Source organism: Polypterus senegalus, chromosome 8 (assembly GCF_016835505.1).
Source record: "Polypterus senegalus isolate Bchr_013 chromosome 8, ASM1683550v1, whole genome shotgun sequence".
Lineage (NCBI taxonomy): Eukaryota > Metazoa > Chordata > Cladistia > Polypteriformes > Polypteridae > Polypterus > Polypterus senegalus.
The window spans coordinates 128011684-128034591 of record NC_053161.1 but is presented as its reverse complement, the minus strand read 5'-3'; the positions used below and the strand labels follow the sequence as shown (position 1 = coordinate 128034591).

The 22908-nt window shown below is 35.8% G+C and overlaps 1 protein-coding gene across 1 annotated transcript in view; it reads right to left on the bottom strand.

Moving 5' to 3' along the window:
* tmtc2a (transmembrane O-mannosyltransferase targeting cadherins 2a) overlaps window positions 1-22908 on the bottom strand; it is a 515972-nt gene that overhangs the window by 103356 nt on the left and 389708 nt on the right. Inside the window, exons 5-8 of the mRNA XM_039761768.1 lie at window positions 15170-15255; window positions 11056-11240; window positions 9829-9907; window positions 2124-2245 (exon numbers count right to left, since the gene is read on the bottom strand). Of these exons, the coding sequence (XP_039617702.1) occupies window positions 2124-2245; window positions 9829-9907; window positions 11056-11240; window positions 15170-15255 (472 nt within the window). The remainder of the gene's footprint in view (window positions 1-2123; window positions 2246-9828; window positions 9908-11055; window positions 11241-15169; window positions 15256-22908) is intronic.

Here is a 22908-nt window from a genome sequence, read left to right as displayed (position 1 = left end):
ACAAACTGCATCGGACCCTCAAAGTGGGTGTAAAAATTCTCTTCTGCTCCCATGAGCTTAGCTGCAAAAGAATAGAGGAACAAATCCAAGCTGGTGATGGGCCACCAGTGGCGTGCAGGGGGCCTATTTTGTTAAACTGTGAATGACTGAAAGCAAGACAAAATGTGTTTGAATTCATTGTTCAAAAGAAATTATTACTATCTAGGGGCCACACTGTAAATTCAAAGCAGGGGAATCATTTATTCTATAAACTAGGTTTATGTTTCATACAACTAATTATATATGTTTCTTGAAATATGGATTGTAATACCATAACATATTATTATACTGTGTTTAATATATTATTTCCAGTTTTTAAAGCTTTAATGTATGTTTACAGAATGTAATATTTTGTCACTGCATTAAAAATGTATTTGCTTTTGGAATGGATATTTTTAATGCAAAAATTACACAATATAATTTTAAGCAAATGTTTCGAAAGGTAGCCACACAAAGATGGAACTGTATGCTAAATTCCCTAGCTGAATATTTTAAATAAACGTTAGAAAACAAGCAATACCATAAAAATGTGTAAAATTATGAAGAAGTAAGTTAGGAGATTCACACCTTTTACTTTTAATGATGGTCTTTGAAAAACACATAATGGCATAGATGGAAGTTAGCAATGTAGGCTCCAAACAAAATGTAAGAACACAATTACACACTAGGACTTTTACATTTAAAGAGGCAAATACTTAACAGTGTGGTGCAAAACAACATTTTAGAGCAGTAATCTTTCAGAGAAAAATGGACTCGAGCAAACATTAACATTTACATTAGGCGAATGGTAGATGCAGCATGCTATTGTATTAAAGAAGATCACACTTGGACCAAAAGAAAATGTATTAAAATGTAACATTGGTAACACTTCTTTTGGTAAGACTACATAAGACTTCTAAAATAGCAGTAGAGGTTAATTATCACCGTGCAGTGTGGCGTATTGACATTATGGTAAAATGTGTTGTTAATACAAAGGATTCACAGGTCTAATACTAAATTCTGTATGCAACATCAAGGGAAATGTGTCTCAGTTAAGCCACCTCTGACCACTACAAAGTGGTGTTTTGTTAGTTGGTCACTTTTCACAAATGAATAAACATGTTATGAAGGCCCAAAGAAGTGCATGTTAAGGTCTTGTTACATACAGTTATAAATGCAGTACCATAACTAAAGTGTTACCATAATATCTAGACACAAATTACAAGCCACCTTATAATATACATTGACACTGCATTACTGCTCAAGGCCACTCTTCAGAGAAGACCTCTATACATAAATAGACAGAACAAAACGTTGACTGTGAAAGGTGCTTAGTCATATGGTTCTTTTGTCCATTATATTTTTCTGCATACGAATCTCACACAGTACCCAAAAGCCAAAGTGTGAATGCATGTTTTTGTTTTTTGGCTTACTATAATTTTTTTTGCAGCTTTTCAGGTATCATTTAAGTTGACATGCAATACTGACATATTCTTACAAGCAAGTGAAGGCAGTGAAGCAGATGACTTTAAGCCACAAGGTTGTTGATTCAATTTCACACTTGCAATGTAATCCTGAGTTAATCCTTAACATACCCGAGTGCTAGTTGTTGTATCAGACATTGGGACTTTTTAATTGTCAAGTGCCTTGATTTTTGTTTTGCATCGAGAGAAGCCAAGTCAATCACAAAGACAAATTTTAAAAGAAACAATACATTTTCATAGCATAAATCTGCAAGTCAGAGGGACCCAGGTGGGGCAGTGGGCACCTACGTTTCCTTCCACATTCCAAAGACGTGTGTGTTAGGTAAACTAACAATTCGAAATTGGCCCTATGTTGGGTGTATGTGTGAGCAGGCCCTTGGGAAAGATCAGTATGCCATCCAGAATTGGTTCCCTGAATTAGAGTAAGTGAGTTTGAGACTGTATGTTATGTAAATTTGCCAACTGGGAATACATGTCATTTTAAAATCCAAAGTGACTGATAGTTTACGGAATTGTATTTGAGAAAATGTCAAGAGCAGTGTTCAGCTTTGGCAAAAACAGTAATAATTTCAGGTGAAGCTGTAGTAAGTTTTCTAAAAATAAATATAAAATGCAGCGTACTGTAAGTGCCAGAAGTTTTCCATATGTGAGATGGGCAGGGATGTGGTCTGGTTTGGCTCGGAGGGATTCCAGGTACCAGGTCTCTGCTTCACTCACTTTATTCAGTCTCATGTAGGCTTCCCCTGTAAAGGAAAGTTAAAAGCAAGAATTAAATATGTTTTTAGATAGGAAATAAAAAATGCACTTATACAATATGCAATTTAACAGAATTCTGAAAACAATTTTGATTTTCAGATGATTTCAAATATTTATCCGATATACTCTGAAATGTAATATTGTGAAATGATGAGTAACATAAAAGAGTCCTACACAGTATATGGAAATATTTTTAGTTGATATTATTTTAAATTATGATAATTACACACCATTTCCATCTCATACAAGTGCCCTGTCAAAAACTAAATTTTAGGCATAATTTGACAGATTTTTTTCTCCTAATGCCTGGAAACATTGATGCAAGCACAACATACTAAGATACAATGAAGGTGTGTGCTGTCATGCCATATGCACCCATAATGCAAATGACAAAGTGCTCTCGACAAGTTCTAATTAGCAATTCTAACAGGCCCTAAATGCCTAATTGCTACTCATACATGTACAATTTCCTTAACTGCTTCCCTCATTTTATTCCAACAAATTCACTGGTTATGCACTAAGCTATGTTTTGCAGCCAGCTTTGTATCCAAATAAATTCAAATGCTTTGCAGTGGCACAATGGACTGTGTGCTTTCCTTCATTTCATATTCTACATAATTGTGTTGTAACCATTAGACTGTTATAGGCATAATAGCTCTCCATGCTAGAGGAGAAAGAAAAGGGGAAAAAAATACAGTACAGGGTTGTGTGCGGGAATGTGAATGGCTTGAGTAATAATAAAGTAGGTTTTAAAAAGTACCATGAAAAGTTAAAAATGTAGAACCTAAACTAAAAACAATTTTTCAATACAGTCCACCACAAGTAAATAGGCAAACCAGATGACACCATGGTTTACCCCTTGAAAAATAAACACTGGTTATCCTACAATATGTTTCTTTTCAAACTAGCTTTAAATTGTGTCTTTGTGCTCCAGTGTTTCCAAAATTTTTACTTCTGCAGTATTTCTGTTTATATTTTTGCGGTTTCATTCTTTTTCCTTTCACAGACTGAAGAGCTCTACACACTCAATGACTAAATAGGTTGCATTTCAACATTAAAGTGGCTGCTTTCCATTTTGCAGTGCACTTCAGAGGTGAGCATAAAGCTTAACCACTGTGCCATATGGGTTATATTCTTAGAGTATGTGATTGGACATATAACTAAATACCCGTAAAGCTGAAAATGTACCACATGTTCAGTTTGAGATACTCTGACACAATAATATGCTTTAAGATTAATAATAGGCAAATGTGTTTTAGTGTAGAGATGAATTCTGTTCATTACATTCTTGTTATTGAAAGTAATAACAATAAATATTTAGTTCACTGTTTCAATCAATCTCTCCTACTAAACTGATTCCTTGTATAAAATTGTAAAGAATTTAATTTGATATTGCTGTTGCTATTTTTTTAATCCTAACTATGTAGCAGATCATTTAGGCTATCAACATGATGTAAGGACACTATTTTGAATTAAAAACCTTAGAAATACTTATTGTGCTTATAGTTCTTCACAAAACTGCACTAACAACATCAAATAAAAAATGAAGTACCTCATCAGTGTTATATGAAGTTAATTATTGTGAGAATGCGATTTTGGTGGAGATGAAAAAGTTGCTATGTGAGAATATTACAATATTAGAACACTGTAGATGAGAACAGGCAATTCAGCTCAACAAAGCTCGCCAGTCCTATCCACTTATTTCTTCCAAAAAAACATCAAGTCGAGTTTTGAAAGTCCCTAACGTCTTACTGTCTACCACACTACTTGGTAGCTTATTCCAAGTGTCTATCGTTCTTTGTGTAAAGAAAAACTTCCTAATGTTTGTGTGAAGTTTCCAACTGTGTCCCTGTGTTCTTGATGAACTCATTTTAAAATACAAGTCTCGATCCACTGTACTAAATTCCTTCATAATTTTAAACACTTCAGCAATGTCACCTCTTAATCTTCTTTTGCGTAAACTGTAAAGGCTCAGCTTTTTTAATCTTTCTTCATAATTCAACCCCTGTAGCCCTGGAATCAGCCTAGTTGCTCTTCTCTGGACCTTTTCTAGCACTGCTATGTCCTTTTTGTAGCCTGCAGACCAAAACTGCACACAGTACTCAAGATGAGGCCTTACCAGTGCATTATAATGGTTGATCATAACCTCCTTGCACTTGTACTCCACACATCGTGTTATATAACCTAACATTCTGTTAGCCTTCTTAATGGCTTCTCCTCTATGACTCCTAAATCCTTCTCATAAGGTGTACTCTTGATTTTCAGACTGGCCATTGTGTAATTTAACCTAACATTTTTACTTCCTAAAAGAGAATACATTATAAGAGATAATAATATTTCAAATACTGTATGTTATACATATAAATGAATTATGGCAAAGTAAAAACACTAGAAATGAAATTTAATTGCAAATTATGCAGTACATGTATCACTGATTGCATAAAATCATTACCTTTTCATGTAAAAATATTTTCCAACTGTCCAACTAGCTAATTAAATCCTAAACTGACACTGTGTTACTCTGAGTGTATGTGTGAGAGAGACGAGGTTCTGCTCTGAGTTGATTCCTTTGACAATACTGTGTCATGATGCAATCACCTGTTGAAAAGGAAACTTTAGAAAGTAATTTGCTTTGGGAAGTACTGTCAAAATAATGAGATGAATTAGCCAATGTACTGTATATTTCACAATGTGAGACACCACTTAATCTAATTTAGGGTTACAGGGAACCAGGACCAATCCCAGCAGACTGTGCTGCATAATGCTGTGTTGGATAAGAATTTCATTGAAAAAAGTTAAGGAGAGCAAGTAGGGATAGATTCCTTTCAACAAAATTCTCTTGTATTTTTAAAGGAGATTCAAGAAAGTATTCCGACAAAATGAATTAGTGAAATCAAAGGGCAAGGTAAAATGTCAGCCATTAAACTGGCAAAAGGCAGCCTAACCAGGAACTTGAAAAAAAGCTGACAGTCTTAAGTATGAAAAGATGCAAACAGCACACTCTAAACAAACTGTAAGCCGATATTACATAATGTGGCAGCCAGGGCTGTCTTAACACATGGGCATGCTGGGTAGCTGCCTGGGGCCCCATGCTAACCTATGTACATTTGTGACTTGCTGAGTGGTTGTGTAAGTAGCGGCCTCAGTGCATTACTTTGCCTGGGGACCTATAATGTTGTTAAGACAGTTCTGGTGGCATCCGTGACATAACATGCTGTAACATGCACATGCCCACATGTATACATGTGGTGCCCTTGCAATATTCAGCGTCTGAACAGTGGGTACTCAAAATGATGCCAATTACATCACCAAAAAAGATGGTAAAAAATTAATCAAAACAAAAAACTGAAGAAGACAAATGCAAAATTACTGAATTCTATTAAACACTAACTCCCTGAGTAGTTTCCTGTCTTTTTAGAGAATCAAGAATCAAGGTGGGGGCTATCAAAAAACACGGCCTGTTTGTTAAAGACCTGGATAGATCTGCGGAGAATAGTACATTCATTTAATTTAGTGGACACATATAAAAACTGTGTAATTCTGGGAGTTGGAAGTATTATTAGAGTAAGGTTTTGTGCCATGTGATGACATGCCTGCAACTTTTGAAGAGCTTTAACATGATGTATTATACAAAAAAACGTAAATCTGTGCATGCTGAGATCAAGAATATTGTACATGTAAAAGGAAATGGTAAATGCATTTTATATTGATGTCTTAAAGTCTTAAAGTTAACGTTGTTCTGTATGAATTTATATGTGAACTGTATGTAATAAGTGATAAAACCTATTTGGGGATTTCAACCTGTCTGAAAAGTCGATGCTGGCTCTGGATGCATGCCACTCTGCATTAATCCTGCTTGACAATTTTATTGAATTTTGAGTAGCTGAGTGTTTTATGAGCATTTGGATGATTAAGGACATGCTGCTATGTGCCCAATTAATCATTAATGCATGTGTTATTTGTTAAATAAAACAGGTTTTGGTCTGAGAAATATACACAAATACATGATACCGATATCTACCAAAACCAACATGCTTAATCTAGACCTGTAGCAGTTAACAGCAACACAAGGCCAGACACAATTTGACTTGATATGAAGGACTGCACAAAATGTGGTGCAATAAACTCCTTTTATTTACATGCTTTTGTGGTTCCTTTTAATTGGGGATATATGTATAGTGTTTCTCCTTGCGTTATATGTTTTGGTGTGATACATTTATGTTTCATCCATCCATTATCCAACCTGCTATATCCCAACTACAGGGTCACGGGGGTCTTATATTATTTTATAAAGAATAAAATCTTTCCATTAAATAAAAAGAACACCATGGAAGTTGGGTGTGGTAGTAGTGGTTTATTTTATAAGATGCATGGATTTGTCACTTTGCACTTTTGTCGGCATACATTTGTCAGTGCACTTTTGTCTTGAGAACTTTGTGCCATCAACGTTTTCTCATCTGCATTCCTCTGCTAAGGAATTATTGAAGCAAAAACCAGAGGGTAGGAAGGATTCAAAAACCACCACTTGTGACCAGGAATCGATAGCTCAAAAAGCAAAGCTTATTTTCATTGAGAGTCATATCTTTGGAAAGAAAATGTGAGTAGATACTAAAAAAGTCATGGCCTGATCTTGAGTAATGTGACAGCCATAACATTACACACTGTGACGTGCATATGTGCATATGATCTAGTGACACATGGCATCTCAACAATGTAAGCTCAAAATGGCGCAGATGACGTCACTGAAAAAGACACTAAAAATAAACAAAAAAAAAAAAATAGAAAAATTGCTCAAATCTTAATATTGTGCAAGGTAAGAATTCAATCTGGAAGAGGCAATAACTAATAAAAAGTCCTACAAACACAGACATCCACACTCCAAATGAGAATCGGCAGCTAACTCAACAAGCATATCTTTGAGAATGTGAGAGAAAAACCGGACAATTCAGTAATGCGCCAGTAGTTATGTCATTGTTCAGTTTAGTACAATAGGCTTTGTCTTCTCACAGAAAAAAGAATTTACTTTTGGAATACGAATCAGAAAGAAAACAAAACAGAAGTTGAAATGAGTTCACCTCCATCACCCAACCCAAAGTTCTCACATTTTACAAAAACAACATACATGTGCATAATTCCGAGAAGTCATCTCTCAAACACATAAAATAAGCCGAGCAATTTGGAGAGGATAAATTATATTTTCATAATGACTGCCTTAAGTGTTGTAGCCACAGGAGAAAATATAACAATGCTCTGTTAACAACATTATATTACATTTGAGGAAAAGCCTTGAAAAAAATGTGTTTTTAACTTTTCTCCACCTGAAAAAATACATTTTTTTGCAATCCTCAAATATATTACTTCAATTATGTGAAAAATGCAGTCTTTTCACTTGATCAGGTGCAAGTATGTGCATGCAGTATTTTTCACAATAAATTTCAATCAGTTGCACAAAAAGCTTAAAAAAAAATAGCCGCCCGACTCACATTTCAATTTGACAGTAATGGACCATCGGGCAAACACTCAAGATGAAAGTCTGCCCTCTTTTTTAACTTAACGCAGACTAGACTTAATAAAACTCATTAAATAAAAAAAATATTTTTTAAACTCTAAGTCCCAGGAAAAGGTGCTAGAACACTAATTAATGAGAGCATGTAAATGAATTATAGTGCAGTTGGCTTGAGGACTTCTTTATTTGTAGCAAACGACACATTTTTAAATAGCTAATAGAGAGTTATACTTATGTTAATCATGACATTTGCTATTATGTTTAATTAAGTAGGAAGATAAATGTACCTGTTTAGATCATTACTGTGTTTAGCTAGACATATACAATCCAAAGAAAATGGAACCAATTAGATTATCTGTACAGTAGATTATCAGCTATTTCACTCGTCAATTATTTTTTTATTTTTTCTAAATCAGGACACCAGTTCCCTTCTTCATGTAATTGCATTACAACAACTGGCACAGACTTGGTGTCTTTCAGCAGCTAAGACAAGCAAATCTGTTTCTCTAAAAAATGGCAGCTTGAATGACTATCTTTTCTTCCATGCCTTGCATTAATTTAAAAATGTTACTCATGTCAGAAGAGACTAACAAGAAATGAATTTAAAAGGGATCCAAGTGGAAAGAATGTCATCTGTTGAGGCTTTCAGCTGGACACAGTGCATGTTTATCTTTAATGAATTTATTTGAATGCCGGATGTTTTCCTATCAGTGTCAAATCTGTTCAAAATATAATGTCAGTCACTCAATTCAATGTTTTGAAGAAACATTACAGCAATAAATAAAAATCGCTTAAGTTTTACACGCTCTCAGCTTTTTCTCACATCACCTACTTTGTCATAGTGACGCGACAAGGAGTTCAAAATCTATGAAATCACACACCTCCCACACCCCTGCTAAAATCCCATATCATTATACTGCCCTGGAGAAAAATAGGCAAAGAGAGAGAAAGAAGACATCATTTCTTTTAGATGCCAGAAAAGAACTAACAGTTTAGCTGGGTCACTGCATTAGCAAGCCCACCTGCTTTTTTAAACCTAAAATAAAAGCTGGCAAAAAGGATCAGGAGATGGATCAAAGTTAAATGTAATAAAGTCCAAAGTAGGAGAAAGAAGAATCAGACACCAAAACTAAAATGCACGGCAAAATCATAGTAGAAATAGCAGGTAAGGAAGCTATGTATAATTCAATCAGAAGCACCAATAAAATCAATTCTGTTCTCAAACAATCTTGGCTACCACCGCACTGGTTAACAAGGCATTGTGTTGATGCTTATGCTGGAAAAACATTACTCGGTGGTGTAATTTGACATACCCTGCTATTTCAAACTGTGTGATGTGGCACGTGAAGGCGACAAGATCAGCACCTCCAGAAGTTGTGTAATTTGTCACGTTCTATGATTTCTACTTGTGATACACAGTCATCAAGTTTGACATCCCCCTCCCCTTACAAACTTAGTAGTGGAAAGGTGTATGAACAAGAATGGAAGAAAAATAAAAAACACCTCTGCATGGCATTGTGGCTCACACCGCTGCCTCATGAATCCAGCATGCTGGACTCAAATCCTGAACCCTGCCATCACCTATGTGGCATTTGCACATTCTCCCCATGTCTCCAGGGATTCTAGTTTTCCTCCCGTATTCCCAAAGGCATGTTTGTGACGTGACTCTATGTTGTGCTCCTTGTGTGGAAATGACTGGTGCCCTCTTGCACCTGATGCTGCTGGGAGAAGATATCATGCATGCTGTGACCCTGAACTGGATTAAGCCAGTTTGAGAATGTAATGTCATTTTATTTGTATATCTCAAGGCCCAACTGTATAAGCTGTACATAGTAATATGTATTCTAAATGAATGAAGCAAGGATTCAAATTAAATAAGAAAAAAAGGCCTTTCAATTATAAGACCAATAAATGCTGTCTTCGGTGTCAAGCCCAGTTTAGACATGATACTTGTACATATACTGTATTTCATTTGCTATATTTATTGCACTGACAAATTTCAATGCAACTTCATCTCTTGTACATAAAGATTCTTAAAAATAGTTACAGATTAAAAGAAATTACCCATCATGTTGTACAGGCTTTGGGGTGCAAATTGCCTTGGCATTTTCTGTATTGCTTCACGAAAAGCAGTCAGAGCCTCCTAAAAGCAAAACAAAAACACACAATAAGCCTAATTATACATGTCAGAAGGGAAGCTAAGGTGTAAAAATTGCAGAAAATCTGAAGAACAGTGAAACTGCAAAAGGATGTGAGGGCCTAATTTATAAACAGAGAAAAACAGATCACAAAACCTGCAATGAGAATTTAATTTACACTCAAGATGGTGGATGATACATAAATCCATTCTAAAGTGCACATTTGCTTTCCGCAGGCACTCAACATGAAGGGTGTGGATTGAACTTGAATTCCAAAGCCGACTACTGTTGATTTTTGCTAATAATTACTAGCTGCTAATTAATAAAACGTGAGAGACAGGTTAACAAGTCAGACTCAACATAAAGAGCTTGAACACAAATTATGTTACAAATCAGTGAAGACCTTTACAGAACAAGATGTATCAGACAAAGCATTGCAAAGGCGCAACAACAGACAACGTAAATCAAAGGTGGATCTTTAACCTTGTAAATTACTGTGTAAAATACAATGCGATGGTTTTGTTTAATAAAGACAGATGGATAGGTAATAAAGTATAGGAAATAATAGATCAAAAACACAAAAAGAAGACAACTGTTCAACATAACTGATGTAACAGAGATAATTAAGTATTTAGACTGACTGGCTCTGGATTTTAGGAGGTTCAAGGGCAGACCAACTGCAGGGTGAATGTTGTAGGCTGTGGGCGCCATCAAGCTGAATGATCACTCGCCAGCATCTTTGGACCAGTGATAAGGTTGGATTCAGATCTGTGCTTATGCTACAGTCAACTCTGCCAGGTGCCTTTCTGGCTCTGGAGTCTGTGAGAATCCTGAAGAATTTATTTTTGGCCACTGCGTTTTAAGTGAGTGTTTTGCCAATTTGTGAATGGGACTGTGAATGCATAGCGAGTGCTTTTTAAAACTGATATTTTACATAAACACAAAACATTATCTAAATTACATTTTAAAATAAAAATATTAAACTCCTCGTTGTATAGTTCTAATACTGCTCTAGAGCTCAATTAAGTGTAAAGCGTCACCTAAAGCATTGTTTCCAAATCAGATGTATACAGACACCATAGACCACAAAAGCTTAAGTTTTAAGTATCAAACAGCTCCAATTCAAAGGACACAGAACACAGACCACTCTCACCTCATGTTTGCCTTGCTCATGCAGGAGTTTCCCCAAGTTGTACAAGCAGCTGGTTACTGAGCTTTTGTGGGCATGAGGATCCTTCAGGTTTTCATCAGGGATTTCGGCACATGTTAAAAATGTCCGTTTAGCCTCATCTAGCCGGCCTTGGTTCATCAAGATGATTCCCGTATTTAAGTATGCAGCTGTGTGCAAAATGATTCCAGTTATTTCAGGCAAAAAATAATTAAACACCAGAGACTGCAATACACAGTGAAGCCATTTCTTTATTTCTACTATAAATCCAGTTGAGCAACTTTTATAATTGGGATTGATTTGTAAAGGTGGTACCTGTTAAAAATTACTAGAGAAATATTGTATGAGATAATGGAACCCTGGGACTACATCCACTACCAATATGATGACAACTATGCCAATACTATTGCCAAACATTCAAGTTCACATACTTACAGGTAGAGCCAACCCCTGATTCACTAAAGAGTTTGAGGACCATCATTCAAGAAGAAGGTATTAGGCTTCTCCCTTTTTGTAAGCCTCTCCATGCACCTTGCTAATTTACAGCTTTCATGTGTGCTACCCATCATCTTCTCTTACACAGCGTGCCCTTTTAAATGCACCCCATCCAGTTTTCACTACAAATATGTCATGGCCTCATTAAAGCCCAGTATGAAATCTGCAGAAACTAATGATTTGGATGCTGTTTTCCTTTCCATAAAAATATAACTGAATCATGCAGAGTGCAGCACGGCAGTTCATTGCACTTGGATGAGATGTTAACTGGGCAAGGTTACCTTCTTAGTATAATGTTAACAGCCTCCCACATATTTGCATGATTTTCCTCTAGGAAATCCAGCTTTCTGCAGTTTAAAGACATTACTGTGTTTATCTTTCAACAGAAAGGGAATGTGCTGATGCATTAAGTATTCATTCAGGGTCCTCTCGCTTCAAATTTACTGAGATAGACTCTGTTTTGTTGTAACTGGGACTTACTGAATATGTGTATGCACTGTAGATGGTGGAAAACTGCATGCAGTTATAGCTTGTGTCTTAGTGTTTATGCTTAATGTTAAGTTCTTGGCTGTCACACTTTCTGTGACTAGGAATTCTGGGCCTTCTCTTGCGACTCTGATGTCCTACTAGAACACAAACACCTGGCGCCTCATGTATAAACAGTGCGGTTGTACAAAAATGTTGCATATGCCTGTTTCCATGCTCATGTTGAGATGTATAAAAACATAACTTGGTGTAATGCTACGCACATTTTCGTGGCAGCCTCAGACCATGCTTACACATGTTTCTTTTCAGTTTTGTAAATGGGCAGCACATAGCATCAAAGTATTACTACTGTTTCTGTTTCTTTATTAGATTCACGTTCATGAGCTTTATCAAAATACACTGAAATGAACTGCATATCATTTACAAATATAAGACACTTGATTGTAATCAATATGTAACAATATAATGGTGCACAGAAAGGCCAAAGTATTCCAAATACCATGGCTGCTTTAGCGTTATTAGAAGACATCACATATGGAAGAATTAGAACAGAGCTGTATTTAGAGATCATACTGATTTCTTGTCCCATGATGATGACTGGCTTCTAAGTTGATTTAGATTTCCAGGAGCTATCCTCTTGGAATTGTGTGCTGAACTGTCACTGGCTTCACAAAGGCAGACTTTAAGGAATTGTACTCTACCTGTTCCTTTGCAAATTCTGTCTATTCTTAAGTTTTTAGCCACAGGAGCTTTTCAACATGAACTGGCTGACAATTCAAGTATTTCTCAGTCGTCATTGAGTTGAGCCATGCCAGCCGTATGGGACGGTATTATCCGCTTGTCATCCAGATATATTAAATTTCCTTGCACTGTGGTTGAACATGCAAACATCAAAGTTTGACATCTGTGGCAGAGCGACGGGCACTGAGCAGGCTCCTGTCAATCATTGAGAATCCACTGCATCCACTGAACAATATCATCTGCAGACAGAAGAGCAACTTCAGTGACAGACTGCTGTCACTGTCTTGCTCCACTGACAGACTGAGGAGATTGTTCCTCCCCCACACTATGCGACCGTTCAATTCTACCCGGGGGGGTAAACGTTAACATTATACAATGTTACTGTCTGTTATACCAGCATTTTTATCACTCTTTAATTTAATATTGTTCTTATGTATGCTGTTGCTGGAGTATGTGAATTTCCCCTTGGGATTAATAAAGTATCTATCTATCTATCTATCTATCTATCTATCTATCTATCTATCTATCTATCTATCTATCTATCTATCTATCTATCTATCTATCTATCAAAGACACAATTCATAGCAACTTTTGGTTTTCCAAATGTAATCAGAGAGGTTGACTGCACGCTCATTACTATGAAGGCGCCTTCACAGAATGAATTTGCTTATGTAAACAGAAAGCATTTCCACTCTATTAATGTGTAAAGTACCTGTGCATCTCATTAATGTGCAGAAATGGCCTGGCTCAACTCATGACTCATTTATTCTGAGAAACAGTAGTGTTGAGAACAAACCTGAAATTGGTGTTGTGTGTGATGGCTTGTTTCTCGGTATGTTAAGACATTTAACATTACCCCTTCAAAATTGTAAGTTATCTTTATGATGTAACCATGTAAACAATTACTTAGATGGCAGTGGGTACACACTGGAGACGTGGCTTCTCACTCCGCTCGCCAACGTCTCACATCATGTGGAGTAGGATACCAGTTTTATCTTACTAATTCAAACAGCTAATCCCCAAATTATCACTTCATGTACACTATTACAACATCTATCTATTTTTAAGCCATTATTTGGAAACCACATGGATGGTTTTCAGCCCTTTCCGGTATGTTTGCTAACAGCAGACAGCAGGACATTCTAAGAATTAATATTAAAAGTGAATACATTTGGATACAAAGAGAAACTTTCAGCTTTATGTCTTCATAGTACTGCTTGCAAAGAAAAAAATCTCCACATGCTTGATACAGATGTATGTATATCTGTGCATGTGGGTATTGCCACTGAGGTGTGAAATGGGTTGTTTTATTCAATCTGCGTTTATCATAGGAACCTATATGTAGTGACAAAAAGAATCCATTAGAGTGTATAATGAGGAACCATTGAAGTTTTAACTGAGTATTTCACACACTTTCAGAGTTCTTTTGGAAGAGCTAGTTAATAGAATAACTAATTAAAACTGTTGAATTTACTGATTATTTAGCATGCAAACCAAACACCCAATTCATTTATATAATAACTAGCTATTCACATTTGACAGAAACTCATTAAAGCTCTTGTTGCTTTGAAAAGCACACATTTTATGATGGAAAAGTGTATTTTTTTGTTCTTTCTAGTTCAAGTACTTCTCTATTCAACTCTTCCCAACACTGCTATGGCAATAAACATGCAGCTAAAGTGAATTATGAACCCTTAGGCATTTAGTCATAACAGGAAAAGATATGTAAGTAGTGTGACCTGCAGAACAATTTCCTGTGAAAAATTAATTACCTTTTTCTACCTGTATTACAAAAAAAAAAATTGCAGGCACAATAAAATGAAGGTTGCAGGACATTAATTAACATTTACATTCTTGCTGGCCGGTTGATTTCTGGGTATTTCAGATTAGATTAGCAGTATTACTTTGAAATCTCTCAATGTGTAAATTCCCTTTTAGAAAGGTAAAGCGCTTGCATAATTAATCTGAAATTTCAGTCTGTTTCTGATACGGTGTACCGCCTGCTACAGAAAACTTTGAGGTTAAATGCGACAGCAAGTAACGAAACAAGAGCAACACAGGGCTTTATGCAATTAAATTTCTCCAGCAGTTGAATGGAGCAGATGATCGCCTAAAATAGCATGAAATAACTTCTGTGTAAAAAGTAAAGATGAAAAAATTTAAATTAGGAAGTAACAACGATTAAATAGCAACCCTTCCATCAAACCTAAAATTCAATGGGTATGCACTCGCCTGGAATTATTAACAAGCAAAAATAACTTTTCAAGCCGCATTAGTCACTAACTGAGTAGAGAAAAGCTGCTTTTCCTCTCTTCTGTTCAAAGGCGGGCATAAAAGTGTACAATGACAGTAATGGTCATGAAAACATGTTACTTACAAGCTAGTGTGGGCCTGCTTCCAATGGCCAACTTGTAGTAGTGCAGGGCTTCAGAGAATCTGTTGTTTTCTTGTAACAGTAAACCTCTGAAAAAAAAATAGAAAAGCAACAAAGGATCAATGGCAAGCACAATCACTTAGAAGAACAAAATAAGGGCTGCAGGCTAAAGCTGCATTTAACAGTTGAGGTGAACCACCCTGTCGAGTGGTGTGAAATGTAGTGAGCAGAATACGAACACAGCCGCACTCTACACTTGTCCTTGAGGCTACAAGAAATAAAGGTGTTCCGACTTTTATCAGACAGTCAAAGATGCTGGAGTTTTCGCAGTGAAAGACAGTTGCACTGGAGGCACTTGGCCTTTTGCTTTACGAGCTGGCTAGATACTGTAAAAATCAGGAACATGAATTAAAACCTGGATTTAAGCCCTGCAGTGAATAGTATTGTAATTCATTCTACTGTAAAAGATTTTCAGTTGAAATACTGACAAGGACTCAAAACATCTACAAAAACCCGAAAATTGGCAAATCTGGTGATCTTACTTCTTATTCTAATTTAATTCCCCATAAAAGAAAGACTAGTACAAAAATAATAATATTACAACTGCTCAGGTTTATTTGTGTATTTTCATTTTATTTATTTATTTTTGTTATTTCTTTGAATGCCCAAATATATGCATATCAACTCTTTGTAGATATGCTGTCTTTATCCAGCAGTGTGGGGGTAATAGACATCTTAGACTTACAGGGTGATTCTAATGGGCAGGGCCCCAAGTTATAATGTATTACTGTCTTAATAATAAAGAAATCCAAACGAAATAAAGATCACAGTATTCCTGGATAAATGTACGAATGAGCGAGTCATGGCACTCTTATATCGTGACTGTCAGCGGGTGGCAAAACGTCGGTGTCTGTCTACCGGACTGGCACCTACAGCAAACTCCTGTGTACATGAAGTGAATGCATTAGCAGTTCCCCTCTAAATTCAGTACAGGGAAGGATGGCATACACGATTAAGCAGAGGGTGTTTCATGTGCGGACATATTGGTGTATCGCTTCTATCTAGCAGTCTCAGATAGCGTTTAGGAAGCAGTACAAGATTAGGGAAACACTTTCGAAACATCTCATTCAGGACCTGGCACAGATATTGGAAACATATATATTGGATATTGGATGACGTCCACAGTTGTCTCCAGGTATGCACTGTATTTATTTTGTTTTTATCATTTCATTATTACGTGAGTAACACATCATAACTCGGGACCCTGCTCATTAGAATCTCCCTGTACAGTTTTGCAATACGTTTGACAAATGAATGATATGGATAGTCGCAGCAACAGAAAATCTTTAACACTGGTATTGGCTGTACAAAAGTAACCCTACCAAAAAGATAAATAGCCTCCCTCGTAATAATGGTAAAAATACAATACTAATAAAATATGTTTAAATAATTAATACTTATCATTCTATAAAATGTAATATCAATGCTATATTTTAACATCATTCACTTTATTAACTTGCTTAGATATTTAATTTTTGTCAGTTGGTATCATAACCTGCTTGTGCACAACCCAGTTAAAAAAACACAAAAACAATTTTATTGTGTCCTAATCTCATAAGTCATTCCGGCTAAAAGTATAAGCCAAATATAAAATACCATAACTCAAGCCACTTAATCCTGTTCAGATTTAAGGGAAGGTGGTCAGAGTCTTTTCTGACAGCACAAGGCACAAGGGAGGACCCCAGTCCATCACAGAAACCCCACACATTCACACGAGTCCACTTTAGAACTGCCAAATGAACCTACCGCATGTATCCTTAGAGATGTGAGGGGAAAAGCAGAAGACCTCAAGGAAAACCACACAGACACAAGGAGAATGTGCAGACTACACAGAGACAATAAATGGGCATGGGATTTGAACACAGGAAACTGCTAACCACTTTGCTGCCCCAGAAAAACATAACAAACATTTCAGTTCACATAAATCTCTTGCAGTTTGCCCTTCTTCTTTCATTAAGGCTGTATATAAGCGCAGGTAGTATCTAGGGATGGGGGAATTAAAGATGCTGATCCTTTCGATGGCCATTTCCTCCTTCTGCCTTAACAACCACTTACAAAGCCAAATTGCCTGCAGTGTGGACTTACTGTGACTGAGACACATTTAAAAAACAGACGCTGGAAAAGAGTCATCAGTTAACTAATTACCTATGAGGTTTCCTCAAGTAACCTAGAGAGAGAATTTGTATACATAAAACTAGGATAGCCTTACTGTGATGCCCAGCAGAGACAGCCCAATGATGCTGCTCTAAAATGTTGCCTATAAAAAGTTATTTTTTTAAATAAAGGCAGCACTTATTACTCTATTATACAGAATAAAAAGAAGTCATTTGCTAACATTACAATATTCAAATTATTCCTGATGCTTCACCTACAGGTTCATCAACACTAAAGTTACATGGGTGACTTTTTGGTATATCAATTTTTATACAATGTGAATTTCTAGATTTTCCTTCATTTCGTTTTCCTCCTAATATGGTTCATGTTTGATATTTGCTACATACAGCCACAGCTATTCTTACCAGACCACATTATAGCCATTAATTATCCTAACATCATGTTTTGAATTGTGTGAGAGAACATAAGAACTTACAACTCCCATAATAGAGCACTAGGGCTATCAAAAGAATAATCAAATTTGAAACATTCTTCAAATATGGAAAATCATTCACATTGAAAAAAATGTTAAAAAATGCGGAATTGTTTGAAAAAAAAAAAAACAAACCCCAAAAGCTATACTTTCAGGAGAAGTACTTTGTTCTGTTTCAGCTGAGACCATCAGCTATGAATGATAAACTACTGTAGTCTTCATGGAATGAGATGAAAGCTGAGACTATGGCTGCTCTTTCAAAGTGCTGCTCTTATTACTAGCAAGCATCGCAAACTTGGCAAAGTACAATTATAAGTGCAGGCCCCTGCACCACCCCAATCACACCATATGTTAATGATGCAACATTTCCTTCTGCCATTCTGTGTGTATTTCCAAGTATTCATTAAATGAGTGCCTAGGCAGAACTTTCAGTTTGCTATAGCTAAAGAGAACAGTGCGTCGCAGGAGTAACTTTGCTTTTGAATGTGTGAGGGACACTTGTGATTCAACCAATGAGTTAATGTATTATTATTATTATTATTATTATTATTATTAACACATAATGCAATTGCAATATTGTCTCCATAGCTTTAAGAAAAGTTTGAAACACTTTCTGCTTTTATTCATCCATGCTACTCTGCTTCTAGCAGTCAATTGAAGCAGCACAGATCTCCAAGTGGGTAACGACATTTGTGTTTTTTAATTTTTTCATAACTTTAGAAACATATAAACATGTGCAACAGGCTCTGTGGATCTGCCAGTTGAAGTTCAGCTAACTTCAGATTCTTCACTCACAAGACATTCTGCACGCAGCAGAGATAAACTGTGACCTTTTTTGTACATTAATGTGTTTGTATCAGGTGCCCTTTTTCCTAACCTCAAGACGGTGAGTTCAAATAGCATTCCTTTTATAATGAATGATTTTTAATTTTAATTTAGTATGCATTTCATCAACATGTATTTCATAAATACAGAAATCTTACATCTTATTATAGCAGACCTTGAGTGACCTGTTTTGAAGATGTATGAATATTGTCTGTTGTTACAAGGCATTTGCTACATTACATGATCTTATTATTTAAGGTGAAAGCAGTACTTTTAAAACAAAGCTAAAGGTTTTAATCATATTTAATATAACATTTCATTGCAGAGAAAATTATTTATTTTAGACAAATTAGCAGCCAGTTTAGCTTGGAACTGATGGTCCAACTACTGTGAGAGGGCAACACTATACACTGTGGTACTGTATCACCGTGAATTAGATTAAAAAAACAATATATCTAATCTTAGCTTATTATGTTTAGTTTAATGTATGCAGACAAAGAGCTTTTGCTGTTCCTAATGTGTGGGTTGGCTCCTGCCTTGTGTCTGATCCTGCCAGTAGTCTGCGTTCCTGATGACCCTGAATCAAGCAAAGCAGGGACAGATAATAGAAAGACTGATGTAATCTATTGTTTGCACATGAAAAGCAATTTACATCTTATGATACAATCTTAGAATATTATTAGATGCATTATAATAGTGCTAAACCGTGACTATTGAAAGCTGGGAACATGGAAAACATTATAACTATTTAAAACATTAGCAAAAGCAAAGGTATTATTTAGGAAATGTTTTTAGTACTAGGGTGTTGTACTGTGTTAGCCATTATGAATGTAATGAGAAGTCAAGCAAAATGACAGCTTTTATTGGCTAAATAAAAAGATTATAATATGTAAGCTTTCGAGGCAACTCAGGCCCCTTCTTCAGGCAAGATGTAATGTTTTAAAATTTACAGGTATATTTTGTGTAAAAGATAGTCCTACTAAAACCTCAGAATGGATTCATGAGCACTTTACTTATTTATCCTAAGCAGCTATGTGGGCTGATGCCAATTAGTTGTAAATGACTGTTACGTTTATGTCATCAATCAGTTAGCATAAATCTTCCCCCATTTCCATACAGTTTACGGCTATATAAGAAGACTGTGATTAATACACACATAACGTTTGCAAAAATGTCCCATAGCAACAAAGAAATGATTCAAATGCTTAGAAGTTATTTTAGTTAAGGTGGAAAAAAATAAAAAAATATTTTCTCCTTTTAGTAGCAGAACAACTAAATCAAAATCTTAGAAAGAAGTAATGGGACACCACTAATTCAGTGGCATTCATCATACAGACTGTTCAAAAAGTCAAATGCAAATGGTATTACTTGAAATCTGAGCAAAAAATATATAACTGTGTTTCGACATGTAGAAAATAAAATCGCAAAACACCTTTGGTTGATGACCTATTTACCTTTATTAATTAAAATACTTGTAAAGTTAAAGTTGCTGATTGTCAACTATTTTTGCACAAGCTGTTATATATGTAATATCTTCCAATATTTTAAATTTTACTGGAATATGTGTAGTATTGTGATAATGAGAAAAGACAATATAAAATAAAATAGCAATTTGTACAGATGGAAAACGATATTTAGCTGCATTTGTAATTTCCATTCATATTACACGCGTGATAAATGTGTAAAATCTGTTCATAGCTACATATAAATCGGCACTACTAAAGTACTGATGAACAGCAGAATTTGCTTCTACAACAGTTTACACACTTTTGATCCGTTCACATTTCACGAATGAGGCGCAGTGAGTTTAAAGGCACTATCGAAGGCTTTCTATTGTTATCATATAAAACAAATCAATAGACCGCACTTTACTGTCAATTCCAGTTTTTAGTTATCTAAATTCTAAAGCCATTTTCAAAATATAATTTAAAATTTAAATAGGTTACATACAATAAATACAAAAACACAGGATGTAGTAAGGATACTTATTGTATGTAGGATGTAATGAAAACAAGCCATAATTTAAACTTGGTGGTTGACAGCATGAGAAATTGAGATTATGGACTTATAAATTACAGACAATAAACTTTATAAATAGTTTGTGTGATAATAAATAATCTATCTTTAACCATTTGCTTTAAAATTTATCCCAAAGAAGAATAGAAAAAGTAATAAAAATGATAATTGAAAAGGCTACCCACTCATTAGGTTATATGCTATGATTAAATGGCTCAGGCATCACAAAAAACAGCGGACTTTGCAACTATTTGCTTTAAAAGACATCCAGAGAGTGATGAGCACAGCATGAGTATCCTTTAAACCTCACAGCCAGCTTCTAGTTGCTGATGCAGAGTGCTAAAGGAAAGCTATTAACACTCGGCCAAAGATTCAATAAAAACCCTAAACAGGACTTTTAGACTGGGTCCCATAACATATATCATTGCCAAGTAGAAGATGTACTTTTTATATTTATAGACAAGATGAATTTCAGATTTCTTCTTCGAGCCAAAGCATGGAGTTTCTTCAAAGCCGTCTCCTTAATGGCTCTGTGTACTTTATGTGAAATACAATCTGTCCATAGTTTAAATTTAAAGCATATTACAATAACTGCTGTCATGAAATTCAGAGGAGATAAGACAATTCTGAATGAGCTTTACTGAAGCATTGGGTAAGTCCAATAAACAAGGTCAGCTTTACAAAAGCAATTGTACAATCAGCAAAAATGTGGCCTCCACTGGTATGTTTTTCTTTTTCCTTCCACATTAATTTGGTTACAGGGATGAGATTATTAATGGAGACTCATTAAACCCTCCGCTGGTTTCGTATATTGTTCTGAGATAGTACCATCTTTGTGTTCAATCAAAACAACAATGGAAAACTGGAAACAAAATGTAATTATCATACAGGCTGATAAAGTCTAAAAGTAGGCCACATAACGAGTGGCGCCTCTGCTCCATATGCACTGAGACAGACGGCTCAAATGGCTCCCTAGGAAACTGGCTTTTAAATGTAAAAACATTTGTTGGGCTGAAGTACTGGTCACATACAGCTGGAGGCAGTATCCTATTGTGGCATCAGGCCCATGACCACATGAGGAAACCGAAAAATGGGCCACATACAACAGACTAGAGAGCTTGGAAAAAAAGAAAAATAAACTCTTGGATGCATGGGCTGGTGATTGAAACATTTAAGAATAGAAAATTAAATCTTTCATACCAACAATGGGACAGATGAGTGCTGTGGATAGTTACGTTGCCTCAACATCTCTAAGGACCAAAACTGAAATCCTGGTCTAGTCAATGTCTTTTAATTTGTGTATTCTACCCTTATTTGTGTTGCTTGTCTTGGGGTTATTTCTTGCCCCAGACTGACTGGCAGTACTAAACTGAAACAGTATGCATGAGCAAGTGTGAATGTGACTGGCATCCTAAACATTTGATTTATACCTTGAGCCCAATGGTTTTAATACAGACTCCTGAATTTTTTATATCTCGAATGCTGAAAGTAAGTTTGGAAGATGGATGGATGCACAATAAAATCCAAAGTTTGAAATCCCTTTTACTGCATTTAAGGTGATGCTTAACAATAACTGCTAGTGTAGGGATGTCCTTTCATTCCATTTTTTTCAACTAAGTAAATGTTTTGCAAACAGTTTTTACACCTTTGTCAGAAGATTAGGTAAGAGAACCTGAGATACTGACTTAGAGATTTAATATGTATTTGTGATTTAAATTGAATTTTCTAATTTGTCTTTCTAATATGCCTTTCTAATTTTCTAATATGTCTTTCTAGGACCTCACTATTGCCCTCGTTCTGATGCTAACACTGATCCTTTTATATGAATGCATTTAATGGTAATTAGCAGAATTAGCAGACCTGTTCAGTTTCAAGTCACCAATCAGACAGTGGATTGATGATTTTGCCAGAACTTCCATACCTTGAAAGCATTTCTACAGCTCTGGTTCAGCCAGGCAGCACACTATTAGCTGTCAGAAAAAGGGATGAGCTGGAAATGTGAAACCGTACTGGAAAGTCATCATGAAGTTGTGTAATTTGTCATGCTCTGTGATTTCTAGCCATGATCAGTGACTGCAGTCATCAAGTTTGGCACCCTTTCCGTTCACAAGTGGTGTAACGTGCCACTGACTCAACCACACTAAATAAGGCCTTCAAGCATTGTAACGCTGCATGTTTTTGTGCCTTGATTTACATTGTTCTCAGGGTTAACAATGATGCTAACAATTCAACCTAAAAATGACTTTCTGTTCTA